The sequence below is a fragment of the Magallana gigas genome, chromosome 5, assembly GCF_963853765.1.
Source record: "Magallana gigas chromosome 5, xbMagGiga1.1, whole genome shotgun sequence".
NCBI lineage: Eukaryota > Metazoa > Mollusca > Bivalvia > Ostreida > Ostreidae > Magallana > Magallana gigas.
Genome location: NC_088857.1, coordinates 54,757,372 through 54,773,848, shown reverse-complemented (window position 1 = coordinate 54,773,848; position 16,477 = coordinate 54,757,372). Strand labels below are relative to the sequence as shown.

Here is a 16,477-nt window from a genome sequence, read left to right as displayed (position 1 = left end):
CTGTTTGTTTGTAAATCAACAGGCGTTAGAAGACACCGCCATCTTCCTGTGGTGTATAGTAATCCACACCATCTAGTTCATTGCAAAAGGAAGCGCTGTCTGAACTGTTATCTAAACAAGAAGAAGACTGTGAAGGGCTGGGACATTTTTACCTACTATAAATGTGAGCTGTGTAACGTCCCACTGTGCAAGACAAAGGACTGCTTCGAAATGTTTCACCAAAGAACCGATTCACAAAGCTACAATGAATACCAAAATAGCTGTTGAAACACTTTCAGAGTATGAGTTGTTTACCAAATTATTTGTATACAGAGTGATTTTTTTCTATTTTACAGCCTTAACACCACTTTATCGGACTATTCTAGCTATTGTACTGGTGTAAATGTCTCATGTTTAGATAATTTGCGGAGTAACATAAAGTTGAATTTTAGTATTTGAGTATAATGATGATGAATAACAACTGTGTGTCTCAAGCGGGTGGTCGCTAGTATATCTGATATATTAGGATGAAAAGAAGATAGGTGAATAAGCTAGTGAAATGCCTAAATTGTGACGGATAAGAAACGGAAGAATAAACATTTCAATGTACATGTACTTTACATTTCTTTCAATAATCTATTCTCAATTTTGTTAAAGTGCATCCGTGCTATTTTTTTACCCATGTTCTTAAGGTCAGTCTAGGAATACTTGTTTTTATCTTTATTCTGTCAAATAACATGCTGTTATATGTGTTTCATGTATATTTCGAAACAATTAAACTTTGCACAGGACTTTTTTCAATTTATTTGCATTATTATGTTATGCTTTACTCGCATGTATTCATAACACAAGAGTTGTGGGTTCGACCCCCTATCACTGCAGAAGCGGAAACAATTAGGTTGCTATTGTTTCTTTGCAAAGAATAGAAAGGTACGGATGTCGAGGATTTTAATCTCTCTCTTTAAAATAAATATGGACATTTGTGTGGTAAAAACCCTCTGCGGTCAATGGCCTGAGGTGCCAAGCATAGATCGATATTTGAAATTGTTTCTAATGACGATTTATTATGAGCGAAAGAATCTAGACGTACATGACGTAATTAAAAAGTCAATTCTAACTTTTCTGGTGCTAGACTATTTGCGTTACTGTACGCTTTAAAAAAGCAGTAACTAGTACATGCGTTTTATATATGTATATGCAGTCTTGTTGAGAAAATTTCGGTTAGTTAAATTTCCCACTTCGAAGAGGAAGGGAGAGCATATTGCTTTGTTGCTGTCCATTTGTCTCTCTGTCTGTCAGTCGATCCACAAAGTTTCCGTTCATTTTCTTTCCGTCCATTTTCATTTTCCGTTCAGAGGTTGCACTTCATCAAATAAAATTTGGAATGCAGATTTATCATAATATTTAGGTCAAGTTCGATTTTGGGTACGATCGAGCCATTTTCGAAAGAGTTGTGTCCCTTGGACTTAAAAATTCCAATTATTTGCACTTCCATTCATTTTCTTTACAGTGGCATTCAAGGGAGGGGGCATAAATATTTCACAAACATCTCTTGTTTCAATTTTACTTGTTAATATCTGTTGAAATGTTACATATATGAAATTTCATTCTACATGTTATTTGATCACATGTAAATGGTGAGATACGACACTTACTCATATTGAATTGTCAAGTGAATTCTCCATGCATTTTAAGATGACGCAGGGTGGTTTGGTTTTTTTTTTTAGATTTTCCATTCCTTCCTCCTATCCGTCTTTCAAAGAATCCTATGAGGAACACGCGACCCTTCGGGGGACACGTTCCCGCCAAAATCACACAGGAGGAGACTCAATCAGGGAGAAGACCATGCCAGCTGTGTAAGACCAAAGGGGAGAGAACTCCGAATGGCGGCGCTGTGATGACGCGGTACAAGTGCACTGAGTGTCAGGTGCCCCTGTGTTCCGGGGACAGACGCCATTGTTTCTTTGTTTATCACAGGGACAGGTTTCCCGCAATGGCGCTGTCGGGGGCCGGAGAACAACGTCCCGCGTCGTTTTCTGTTTCCAATCAACCAGAGTTAAGCCCATTTAGAAAACAGAACTATCAATCTTAAAGTAAATAATGCCTCTTCTTGTAAAGAAACGCCATTTATACATGTATAATTATACTATTCATTTTATGTAATATGTATCATCATGATTTAAACTTTAAAAGTTGGATTATGCTGCAATGATGTATTTATGATAGATAATATCAGTCTTGTGGTGCTTTATTTACTTGTAGACTGTTCATGTAGGAATCATGTTCCTGATTTAACACTAGTCGTGATTGAAATTATGTCCAAATGTTTTCGCAGTGAGGTTACGGTTGCATATTGGAATGCTCAATTAAATGTTTTGGTGTTCTTCGTTTTAGAATAAATGTTTTAATTAAAAATCTTGTTTTGTTTTATTGATGCTGTTTTGAAATTGATATTTCTAATAAATCATGAAAAGTTTATTGAAAATATTGATGAGATTTTTTGGTTTAATTTCTAAATGATAAAAAAGAGTTTTCCCCCCATTTATTTTAAAGATATTTTGTAACTGTTGATAAATTTATTACTGTTTACTTAAAAAAAATTCGTACTCCGAAGTAGAGACTTTGTTTTGAATTCTCTCCATGAATACCTGAAGGTTTTAAATTATACATCCAAGCTTATCCTACAGTGTAAATTGTACTTGGAAGAAAGTAATGATTAATCGTAAAAATTTACTTTAATATATTTGATTCAACATAAACCAAATCACGTTAGTAAATAAATTTAAGGTGAATATTTGATATTTAAAGTGACCGGCATTTTCCCGCCCTAACCCTTCCTGTGTAAGATTAAACCAAATATCTACTTTGGGGCACTAATTCAAACTATTAAGTATTGACTTTGGCTGGATATTGATTTTTTTCCATTCACGTAGATATATAAATACGATTTTTATTTGTTCTTTCCACCTGACGCACGAAATTAATATATGTAAAAGATATTGTCTATATTTAACATTTAACTATATCATATTTCATATTACACTGGTTATCGCTTGCGTCAGTGTTAAATGTCACCCGCTTTGATGAAGCTTTCATGATAACAACCAGTATTCTATTTAAATGACGAGCTTGAGAGTAAATGCAACGGCAAGATTTTTAAGTAAAAGACGAAAAAGAAGAAAAAAAACCATTTTATTGGTGTAGAACAATGCATTGGCAATACAGTGGTCATGTTTCAAAAGAGTAAATTGATATTAATGAAAATTTGTGCGACACGTGTCTTTTCGAGTTTCCATTTTAAATTGGCATGTAAACAAAGCTTACGTCATGATTTGCTTACATTTCTAATATTAAAGTGAAAATTTTAGCTGTAGACCCAAAATAAATGTGATAAGCGCTTAAAACTTTATTTATGCTTAAAATAAAATAGAAGAGAGAAAAATCAGGTCAAGAAAGAACACTGTTATCGGTATATTAAACCATTGTTTACAAAAACAGGGCACGAATCTTGTTTACAAAACAAAGATTTGTGAGCTCTGTATCGTGCTTATAACTGTGCTACTGACACCCAAATTTTGTTTGAACATTAGAAACGCGTTTCTAAGGCATTGTGAACAATAAAAAGGAAGAATAAAAATTTGACCAAGATCATGACCATGCCCTTTTAAGTAATTGATTGGACATTGTGTGTACCATAGGGCCAGTGCTATATATTTTAAGCAAAACGCACGTATCGAACAATATATTTTCAATGCATTTGTATATTTTGGTATCCAGACATTGTTTCCTAAACGCTTTTAAATATTTGTGTTTCAGATCACCCATTCCAATTGCAACCGTCGCGCCAATTTGTGTGTCACGTGTGTGGGAAAGGTTTCAAGTTAAGGCATCACCTTAAGGAACACGTGCGTATCCATTCCGGGGAAACACCTTACCAATGCAGCGCGTGTGGTAAAAAGTTCACTCACTCGGGAAACTACAGCAGACACATCTCCAACCCGAACTTCTGTCCTCGAAGACCCAAACTATGACGTCATATTACATGTTCTTATGTTAACATAATATTATGTATGAATGAGAGAACTTTGATACATGCAAGAGAGAGAGAGAGAGAGAGAGAGAGAGAGAGAGAGGAGAGAGAGAGAGAGAGAGAGAGAGAGAGAGAGAGAGAGAGTTTATGTAAAGTGAGTTATCAGCTTTTCCTCCCAATTAAAATATTGTTAAATTTGGCATATAATGCACAGAATATACACAATAAGATGCAAACATCACTGTCATTAAATTGTATTGCAAAATCAAAACACGTGTCACGGGAAATGAAAAGGTGGCGACAGGAAGCTGTAAGTTTCTCGTAATAGCGCGACAGGTTTTATAGATTTATTAAGTTACAATCTGCTAGATCGAGTAAATATGGCATTACTTTTAAATTGAAGATGTCATTTTCTCAAATTGTTCATTTTCTGGCGACAGAATGGTGATTGGGTTTTTTTTAACCTGGATCTTCTTGCTCTCAACCTGTCTGAAGCCGTGTATTAGATGAACTGTTTCTTAATCCGTTTCACACCAAGTCACCCAGTTAAATATAGTCCGTCAAGGACAGTTTCGCTTGCTGTCGTAAATTATTAACCGTGATTTGAACTAAATCTTGAATATAAAAGTTGTTCTGTGTTTATGCCGTGTTGTGTTTTTAACGCCAGTCAATCTGAGTATCAGGAAAACTTAAAATTATTGCAATTTTTTTTATGTTCCTGGTGGAGGAGGCTTACATAGGGATTGCCTGCCTCCCAATCCAATTATGTAATGAAATACGTTTAAATCAAATCAAATTATTGCAAAATTTTGTTTAAACACTTCGAAGATTTTACACGTATTGTTTACTTTTTACAAAGAGATCTGTATGAAAATAACTTGTACTGAAAAAAATGTACTTTAATAATAGACTCGTTTGTCGCTATTCATGTTTTTTTTCTAATTCCAAAGGTGAATTCTTTATAAGATTTAAGTGTGATCAAACTTAAAATATATGAAATATGATTTTTATAAATTGACTACCATAAGAAATACAAACAGATTTGCGAAATAATTTAATGTTCATTTGATAAAAGGAATAATTATGCAAGTTATTCTTTTTGTTACAATAGAAATACCAAAATAAACTTGTAAGTGTCAGAACTCATGCAGGCACTGAATATATGGTTTATATATATCTCTCTATTGTATACTTCCTATATGTACAGCTACACTGCATATTCTCCTGTTCACCTTCCTATAGATGTTAACATTATATCTTTGTATATGATCAAACAAGCTGCACAGCCTAAAGCTAATGAACTCGACAAAGTGAACTAAACGTACTAATTCAAATATTCTCGAGCAACCTTAGTTAAAGTTTATATAACAAATGTAGAGCAAATATGCACTAAGAAGTTACATATTAACCTTGAAATAAAGATGTTAAACGTTCCTTGTGGATATAAACTTTAAAATATATGACAGAGCTACTCTTGCTGTTAACATCAATACGAGCTGCTGACTTTTCCAAGAAGTGGAAAGTTTTTCTATAAATCGGTATAATTTTAGAAACGGTAATTTTAATTCGCCATACGAGACAGGTAACTTGAAAATTGTATAGCTCATACGATACGGAAAAAACATGGCAATCAGAGAACTTAAGATATGTTAAATATAAAGTCATTTGTTCGTATATTATTCCCCTACCGGTTTTCACCGGAGGGGACTATAGCTTTCCTCTGCGTCCGTCAGTCCGTCCGTCTGTCTGTCCCACTTCAGTTTTCCACATTTTTTTCTTTATGCGTTTGAGGAATAATATGAAATTTGCTGAACAGCTTCAAAATATCAAACTACAGATCAAGTTTACATTTTTGTAGCGTCTCGTTAACATATTTTCGAGAAAATTATTTTTTTATAATCCAATTTTTTAATGTTCAGGTTCGTTATCGGGTTTGGTATGTAGTGAATAAACGAGGAAAGTATGTAGTCAGTAATAATATCGTGCCTTACTTGTACCATTCCTTTTATTGTTTCTAACCAACAAATATTAAGTTCTGTAAAATATTACAATCAGGTTCGTTATCGGGTTGGTCTGTTGATTTGGGGTACAGAAGACGGTAAGAAATGATATTTTGCATAACAGTGCATTGTTTTCACAAATTTCTACAAACCGGTAACGGGACGCGTATTGCTTATGCAATACTCTCAGAATGTTTGTTCTAAAAGAGAGTTAGTTATATTTTTAAAGCGAAAGAATTCTTAGTTACACATCCAAACACTTTAAGGCCACCGATCTGTTTAGAATAAAACTTTTGATACGTAGGTACAATCTAATTTTTTCGTTGATTTATTGTTTATGCTATATTTTCGTTACACTACATTGGGGAGTTAATGAAATTGTCATGTGATCTCATTGTAATGGTGATGACGTGTATCTAATGTGTTATATCGGATAACGCAGTTTAAGGTTCGACTTTTAACTATTTCAAATTGTTTCCTAATTCCTGTCACGTTTACGTTCACGAGGAATAACAAATAACACACCCAGTAACTGATGGACAACACTTAATGTACCACAAGAGATCTTGTTGGGACAATCTCCATCTCAGATACTACGTTCAACAACATTTCTCATTACGGTTTAAGAAACAGTTTTAATATAACTTGTTGCTAAAATCTTATATCCGATTTATTATAATCAAGCTTAATGGGCAAAATGTCAACAGCAAAAACTCAAAGGCACTCAAATGAAAAAAAAAAATTCTTTGATAAAAGAATTTATTGCAGAATATCGGCATCTTAGTTATTGCAGCTCATCATTAAATAAATTGGACTATTGGTATTCAGAAATTACGACATTTTTGTGATTCTGTAGACAGGTTTGTAGAAATGTCGCGTCCTCGGTGTATTACGTCTAACTCCGCATTAAATAGTTAATGACACAATCAGCAATCTTTATGCAAAATCTAAAGTCAAGAAACGTGTGCTATATGATTTGTCATTACTGACACTGTTGATGGAAGCTGACGTCATTAATGCGTTTTGTAAAACGCCCCCATGCGCATGTCTGTTCTATTTGGTCTTTGTCTGATTCTGGACCGTTGAGCATGTCATCAAAGCGAGAGACTGCCTTTGATGTTAGTTTTAGAGTAAAACAAGTTTAATTCTTTTATCGGAAATATTACCCACCAGTCTGGCGAAGACAATGGGTTGGTAGTCGTCTATGTTAGGTAAAACAGGTGAATTGCATGTTGGTTCATCAGACACTGATATTGGAGTTGTTTGTCGAAAACCTTGTTTTTTATCTATGTTTTACATCAGTCGAGTTGGTACAAAGCCCAGAAACTGGTGAATGAGGATCGTATAAAGTCTTATTATCTCATTTCTTGACATGAGTGATTTTGACAATAATTTAAGTTAGCATATACATGTATACACGTGGTTTGTGACGTTAACGTTGTCTGAAATCGTCTAGTCGTTCGATGTCTATCTACATTAACTTGCTGAGTAAGGGTGTGCCTAGGCTTTGACAATCATCAATATTTGATTACATGCATTTGCATACATTTAATTTTAATTACAACTTGAACGGATGTTTTACAGTAGATAAAGGTTTGATTATTTACAGATACAAAAAAAAACAACCTAATAATGTAATGGTGCTTATTTCCTTGCGTTCAAAGTGTTTAGAAGATGAAAGAAAAAATAAGAAGATTTATGAGGAAAAGTGAACAATTTTTCAATTGTTTTTGTTATTTTTTAAAGATGATAGTGAAAGACAAAAATGAAGTTAATATGGTATGATGTGCTCTTCTACCGATCATTTACCAAAATTAAACCAGACTATGGTGAAAGGTATACGTATCCTGCTTGATATCCAAGATACAAAAATTTCAACATTGGCCGGTGAAATTGGATAAATTTTTTATATTAAAGTGTGTTAGCAACGTAATTATGTAATGCCTTTCTTTTAGAACAGATCGTATTAGAAGGTTTAACAATAACCCATGTACATGAAACGATGCGATTCCTAGGTACACGGAAATATTCACGGATAGCTGACCTAACTAGTAATCTTTCGTAATGGAATTATTAATTCATCGCAAAATGGTTCGTAATGCTTCAAAGCTGATTAAATGCTTTTCGTTACCCTGGAGACGGGTTCTACCCCGAACACGGATCTCCCATAACCATAAAGCTAGTGTTTGACTCAGCATCACCCGCTAATCACCATAACCGTTATTGCATCTTCGTCAAAATCATAAAACGGATGTCCAATTTTTGTACTTTAAGACAGAATGAGGCGGTCGCTTTGGAGCGACACATTATGGATCTCAATTTCAGACTTCACTGCCTCGCCTCCGGATAAAATATTAAACTTGTGCTTCTACTATTGTCCGCTTTGCTTTTGAAGTCATTTTTGCGTTTTTAACAATACGCGGTTGGCATATAAATGTCACAAGGCCAGTGGTTCGTGCTTGATGTTTGTAATCAAAATTTTAGTGCTTATAGAATAGAATGGGATTCCCATGACACCATTTATATAACACACCTTCCAATCCTAATGTTGATTGTTTAATTGTAATGAATTTACATTAAAAGAGACGGAATTTCGGTTAATTGTATGTTGAATTATAAAACAGCATATTGTTTTGAATTTTTTATTCATTGATTTTAATAAATTTATCAGGTGGGTTCGGCAAATGGTTGTGAGAATGAAATACGGCGCATGTATGAAAACACTGTCCCGTTCTCTAATGCATTATCTTTTAAATATTGATTGGTTGCAGGTTTCTTTTTATTTTGTTTAAAAATCTTTGATAGGTTTGGAGTTTACCTGCCTTTTTTCTTGACTATATTTAACAATAATTAATTTGCTGTACATCACACGATTCTGTGCGTTTTTATTAATCATCATGCATGGTAAATGCAAAAAAATATTTTAGCGTTAACTATTCAAGAAAGGTGCATATGTATATTCTTTAGATATTGTTTCAAAAATCGTACATGATGACGCCATGTTGGAACGTGTGTCATTCCTAAAATATGTTTATAAATAAAAGATAAAATCAAATCGATCTCATCAATTAATCTACCATTTGCACTTAATTTCCAGGTAGTGTGCACGCAATAAATCTCATATCAAAAGCTGTAAAGCGGAGAAATGGTGCAATATGCACTATAATCTTATTTGTCAACGCAGCATATACTAAACGTTCAAAGAACCTGGAGTAAAGTCACAAAGAAGCGAAATAAGGGATTTCCACATGACATTGACTCAACCTTCATATTTAAAGGCAGAAATATCAGCTTTACAGAAATATACATCACAGGCCTGAAATATCTTGGTCCATTCCCTAGCATGCACCCGTCATATTTCCTCTTTGCAAATATCTAAATGTCACAATCGTCAAAACCTCGGTCCTCGGGCTAAGATCAGTTGCTCCAACATGCCTTAGTACATGTACAATTATTGCATCGTTAATCATTTTATCATTTAGGCACCATAAAAACTCAATTAAATTGAACTATTCAGTAATTAATGCTTTTATTTTTTTTTTAAATCAAACCTTTTCGGTTATTGAAACTTTTACAACAATGTTATTTAATCTGTAAATACATGTGTTGTTCCGTAATCTGTAAATCAATTTTGTGTCCATTTTTCTTTTCCTGTACCGGCTCTTTTATAGAGAAGAAAAAAAACTTTAAGCAATTATACTACATAAATTTGTTAGAAACAAGGTGAAATATTTGGGTTACAAGACACAGATCATTAAAACAATGTCTGGTTATCTGATGATTGGCGATTTTTCATGTTTACCTTTCAAAGGAGTGTGTGGGATCGGACAATATTTCAACACAACAGAAAAAAATGTAGGAAAAAGGACATTGCTCATCTGAAAAACCGGATGTATCCTCGGTTACACAACAGTTTAACAGTACGGGACAACCCTATAAAAACTAGGATCACATTGGTATTTTTAAAAATACTTGGGCATCCTATTTGAAATTATTGTTTTTATTTATGCAGAATATCTGTCGTTAAATACAGATTGTTTTTCACCCATTCAGGTCAAAACGGATATAAATTTACTGTAAAAATCTGTAATTCATTTGTTTATTTTAAAGATATATAAATTTGTTTGTCCAATATATTTTTTATATGTATCTTTACTCTAACTCCTGAGATAATTATCAATGAAAATAATTGTAGTGTTTTTTTATTTTGGTATCCTCTTATATCATGAATTTACATGGTATTGAGAGGTTGAATGAACTAGAATAGGTATTTGTATTTGAAATGTTTATTATCTTCATATTCAATGTAAGAAACAGAAAGAAGTTCAAGATAAAACAGGATAAGGAAATGATATGAAGGTTATGTACATCAGTTTTAACGATAAACTTTCGTATGTAATTTAAAATGCTTCGTTGATTTACACAGACATTGAATGCATTGTTTCATTCCTTCACTGTGAGTCAGGATTAATTTTCTTGAACCACGTTCTTTGAATTGTTTAATATTCTTTATAAATTACAAGCAATATCTATTCCTATGTAACATTTATATGAACAACCTTAAGTTAGGACTCCCTGAAAATAAATTCTCCCATTAAAGTCCCTGTCACACTGTCATGATTTATATTATGATTGCCTACGAATTACTAAAAGTTAAAAATCGACATTATTCGTCAGGTCAGTTTTGCGATAATTCTACAGACGGTGATTTTTTTAAATCTAGTACGACTCGACTACGATGTCTGCTCGACAATGTACGATGTTTGTGCGATAACAGGACGAGTTGTGGCGATTCATGTACGAATTAAGTATCGAACGCTTTGAGATCTTCCCACGAGCAGGTACGATGGAAGACGATTTTTATTCGATACTCTTACGAATGAGTACGAAATTGTACGATTGATACACGATATTACCACGAATAAATACGAGTTTTTACGATTATATACCTGGAGTGTTAACTTATAAGGTGATTATTAAACAAATTAATGATTGCATTTTTGCATAAAATACTTACCTGAAAATATGTTTTAATTTCAAACATTAGATGAATAATGCAATCAGAGTAATATTCATATAGCTGATAAAAGATGTATCAAAACACGTACAGGTAGAAGTAAATTTGTGAGTTGAGATTACCAACAAAATACATATTGTGACAATGTTTGCAATTGTGAGTAAATTGTTTTTATAATTTGCTGACGGGCATTTATCACTGTATTTATAAACGAACAAGAAGGTCGTGATATTGTTTTCGTTTATGAATTGTTTAAATAATCATGAAAGTGGCAGCAGTAATGTTTGATTTATTTCCTGAATAAGATTATCAATGGAGAACAAAATTCATTTTTTAGAATGAAGAAATTACAAGCATATGTAAAATTTCGAAAGAAAAGATTCTGTAATAAACGTCCATAATTGCTAAACGATGTACTTAGTGATTAAAAAAAGAATACTATTGCTAAACATTAACTAGTCTCGTATTTTCGTACTAACTCTAATTTACTCCAAAGGTTCTCGTACTGCACTCGGCCCTAATCGCCTGTTTTCGTATTGTATTCGCATCAAATCGAACTACATTCCCACTCACTCGGACGACACTCGGAGAAGAATCAAGAAACAATCGCATGAACTCGTAGAATACTCGGAGTAGATCGTAGGATATTCGTAGCATCGTAATTACTACGAATTTACGAGAGATTCCAACGAATGTAGAAGATTTAATGCGACTATGTGTACGAGTGCAGTGCGAGTGTCGTGCAAAAGTCTACGAATATTTAAAAATTGTACTGTTTGTTTTGAACATGCTCAAAACAATCGTCGCGTTAGGCGATTTGCTGAGATGAAGGAAAAGAGCGTACGACTATCTCTACGATGAACCCCGAATAAGTGCGATTATTGAATTCGTACACTATCGTAGCTCAAAATCGTAACAGTGTGACATGGGCTTTAAAGAGGGCCTGGTCCTTCATATGAACAAACCTGAATTCCTTTTACCTATGATGATTGGTGATAAATGTTGTTGAAATTGGTCCAATGGTTCTGGAAGAGAAGTCAAAATTAAGAAAAGTTTACAACGGCTACAGACAACGAAGATAGTACATTTAGAAATACCCCCATTCCCCATATCTGGAAATTGACTATTTGTGGCAATGGTCGGGAAATAAATCAAATCTTAATTAATAAAATTATCTTTAATTTATATATCGTTTTTAATTACATGTACTAGATATACTGGGGCTCGTAACATAAAGGGTACTTAAGTCTAAGACAGTGCTTAAGTAGGACTTACGTACATTCTTAGACTTAAGTCCGTAACCAGAAGAGTGCTTTGCTAGGACAATTTACCCAAAACTTAGGCGGCCGGTAGAGGTGACTAAAGTATGTCTTAAGTATTGTTTTCACACATTTCGAAATTTTATTGTTAATTATTTTAATTCAGCATTTGCTTATAGAGTATTAGTCACATATTTACACAGAATCAATATCTTAATATTCAAAAATATAAAAGTTATAAATATTAACAGTGGTTAGTGTAACATTTTCCATAAAGTATCCAAGTGGGCTGGGGCTCGTAACATGGAGCATGCCAAGATTTTGACTTAAGTAGGGTCATAAGTAGGACTTAGGCGGAATCTTAGGATCTACATAAGTCCTGTTTAAGTGTGTCTTATACTGTAACATAAAGCAAACTTAGCAATGTCTTAGCTAAGTCATGTTTATGTTAAAAAGTAAAAACCTGTTTTCCATTTCTTTTGTCTAATTTGAATGTCTTGGTAATAAAATCATATTTTTATAGATACAGGTGCATGACATTTTTAATATTAGATGGGGTAGATGTAAATGTACAGACACAACATTCAAGGTAGCATGAGTATTCATACATGTGTATCTAATTTTTTTAAAAGGCTCAAAGCCATGGATCTCGGTCAAAATATTCAGTCTATTGTTGTTCCTTCTTTGTTTTGACGAATATTCACTCTTTAAGTCGTTCTCGAAGAGTGCCTGTGGCATAATATCGCGATGCCGTTAGAACTTTATAAAATTATTTAGTGGATTTCTTTTTATCTTTTGTTCTACATCTTACCCCACCAATAAGGCAATTTACAAACTCTGAGTATAATTTCTTCATTAAGTCGATATATTGAAATGAGGCAATCGTCTTCTTTAAAATCACATTACCGGTATATAGAAAATGTTACAGATCACTTAAACCACTGTTAATATTTATATCAATTAAATCAAAATTTTAATATTGGTGAATATTAAGATATGGATTGTGTGTAAATATCGCAATGTGATTAATACTCTGTAATCAAATGCTGATTTGAAATAATCAACAATAAAACTTCTAAATATGTGAAAACAATATTAAAAGACTTACTAAAGTCACTTCTACCGGCCGCTGAGTTTTAGGTAAATTGTCCAAGCTAAGCATTCTTCTAGTTACGGACTTAAGTCTTCGAATGTACATAAATCCTGCTTAAGCACTGTCCTAGACTTAATTACCCTTTATGTGACGAGCCCCTGATGAATAGGCTGTATGTACATGTATATGTAAACTCGTTAAACTTGAGAAATTAAAAAAGGGACGTTTGAAGACCAAACAAAACCCTCGATGATTTTAAAGACATTTTTCATTTTAATATGTCGACTTAATGAAGAAATTATACTTTTACTCGGACTATACTCGGACATTAATGAGTGAGGACTACGTCTAGGGGGTCTCTGGAGAGTGGGTACCCAACCAAACCTCACGCGCTGCTTTCTACAAATTAGTTTGTTGTTGTGATATTAGTGTGTTTTTAATTAATCCCCATCAACGATAATTATCATTAAATAATTGTAATGAAATGACTTCGCGAACATTTACAAAAATATCTTATCGACTGTTTAGTTGTGACATGATTAGATCGATAAGGTATGTGAATTTTGTAAAGCATAATGTGCACTGAAAATAATTATTCTGCGCAGTCATACTATTTTCACAAAAAATATTAAAAGTAATCAAATAATTTGTATTTACCTGAGGGTAAACTCGTTTGATAAAATCTATTGATAATAAATTTCAAACAAAAACAAATCTTTTTTGTCGCAAACAGAAGCCATTAAATCTTACTTACAGGAGTGCAGACCCTCCCAGTCTTTTCTCTTGGGATCCATATGCCCACCCCTCTAAACCGCACGCGCACTTTCCTTAGTAATATTTTGTAAGATAGCTCTACCCCTCTCTTGGCAATCTTCGTCATGCATGCTGCTAAGCATCCTCTGACGATTTCGATCATACATTCTCCATTTCTGTTTCCAGATACAGATTCACTAATGAGATTTTAATCAAGCTACCTTGGTTTTATGGTGACTTATCAAAGGATTCTTTTTTATCTCTTAATTGGTTGTGCAAGATAAACACACGTATATTCTTTTGTAATATCCGCTGATCTTAAGTTACATGAATGGTTTTAGAGCTGGAAACTTTTACTTGTTCGATTTCCATCATCTTTTCGTACTTCTCAGTGCCGATGTCACTTTTTGTTTGTTTTGTATCATTTAGATTCATTTGATATTGATACAATTAAACCTTGATTATAATACCTTGATGAATTGCTTAAATTTTATTTTGTAATACATTTAACATAAACTGGTGTTCTTTTAACTACTTTTTAAAGCAATATGAGCTGCAATTTTTATGTTGAATTTTTTTAAAAGAAAAGTCATTAAGAAGTTTAATTTGGAGCAAAATTTAATAATTGTCGTCCTGTACAAAAATTGATCTGCTATATATTCCTTATAAGTGAAATCTTTTTCCTAACAAAAATTAATGATTTTTACAAATCTTATTTATTATAAAAGTTTAAGTTACAGGCAGACGTATCATTATAGCAGGTTTTTGCAGCTTATATTGCTTTAAATACAATGACTGTCTTGTGGGGGGGGGGGGGGGGGGTTGTTGTTAATTTTTTAGATCTGGCGATTCCTGTGGTATCGTTTTAAAAAGAAAAATTAGTTTTTAATGATGTGAACAGGGATGACTTTGATATGAAAATTGATTACCTTAATGACACCTAAGCCCTACTCACGGGATAACACTAACTTACGCCCGACCCGTGGCGTCAATCCTCTAGTCTAGGTTTGCATCCATGTCTTTAAAAATCTTTCTCATGTGAATATGTACGGTTTGGCGTTTAATGCGAGTTGGTGAAGTCCGCTCTATCTGTAGGAAAGAGCATATAATCAGAAAATATTTTTTATTATGTGGGGCCAATTTTGGTGTTAAGGCCTTTAGCTCTGTTTAGGATGCTCAAATCATATAACGTCCAATTCCAGACTGTGTCACGTGTCCGCTCATTACCGTCTTCCTTGGAAGACGGTATAAAGAGTTGAAATAATTTACAGTCTCCGGGTTGTGCACTTCCTTTCCTCTGTGATTGGTTGAAAATACATGATGTGAAAATTTACATTTATTTCATTGGTTGAAATACTGTTCGGCGCAAGGGAGATAATTTTCTGATGATCTTTTTCATGTACGACTTAACAAATTTCGTAGATTTCAAATCTTAAAAAGTGAGAAAACGAAAAAGCAATACAAATTGCTATGAATGATATTCAGCCTTTGGTTTTCAGGTCCAACTAGTTGAAAGTAACATTCTATAATATCTGTTGAAAATATTTGTTTTTCTTTTAGCATTGTTTATTCAAATATTTAAAGAAATAAAAAAAATTGATGCGGTATGCCTAATATCGGTAAAGTTATTTGCATCTTAGATAGATAATGCAGTGGTATAACTTTGATTTTGTAAAAATAATACGAGTCTACGACCCTACCTAAGATCTCTTTTACCCTATAGTCGATCTCAACTTACAAGCTCGGGTACGCAGTTCTCAATTTTAGACACGCAGGCTTAAACGACACATGACATAAAATGTTCCACTCGCCATGCTATGTAGAGGAAGGTGACATTTATATAAAAAGAATTTAACTGTCTTTGATAACTAATTGCTGTTTAGGGTTTGCTCTAAAGAGGGTAAGCTTTTTAAAAAAGCTTAACTTGTATTAACTGAGTTTTGAATACCACTCACAAAGACAGTTCCTGTTCTTGAATGTTCCGATATACGTTGGACAGAAAAGGATAATTATAGAAATAATTTCGCTTTTCATCAAAACCGAATTTTGTGCTAGACTTTTATTTGTTGATTTGTGCCCGTTTTTTCCCATAGTGACATTTTCACTTTTATTTACTTATAATAGTTCAGAACTTCATAGCTTAAAATGGGGGAAAATGTCTTACTCTGCTGAAGATTTAATTATGTAAGGGGAAAACTCTTAAACGTCGGCAGTTTTTAGGTAAACCAATTTTCTCCGAAAAATATTTTTGTTGCATTTATAGTGTGTTCAGCTATAGATAGTTTCTTTAACTTTACATCTGAGACCATAGCGGAATAAAATGAAATGTGGCCATCAATTATTTAT

General features: G+C 33.3%; 1 protein-coding gene across 3 annotated transcripts in view; it reads left to right on the top strand.

Annotated features, from left to right (window-relative positions):
- Positions 1–4,094, top strand: part of LOC105336167 (myoneurin) — a 29,823-nt gene extending 25,729 nt beyond the window's left edge. Inside the window, exon 5 of one of the 3 annotated variants that reach the window (XM_066083633.1) lies at positions 3,796–4,094. In XM_066083633.1, the coding sequence (XP_065939705.1) occupies positions 3,796–4,010 (215 nt within the window). In that variant the 3' untranslated portion in view covers positions 4,011–4,094. Of the gene's footprint in view, positions 1–22; positions 780–1,706; positions 2,395–3,795 lie in introns of those variants that run through there. The other 2 variants (XM_066083629.1, XM_011440384.4) reach the window with 2 other exon arrangements.
- The last annotated feature ends 12,383 nt before the right edge of the window (positions 4,095–16,477 follow it).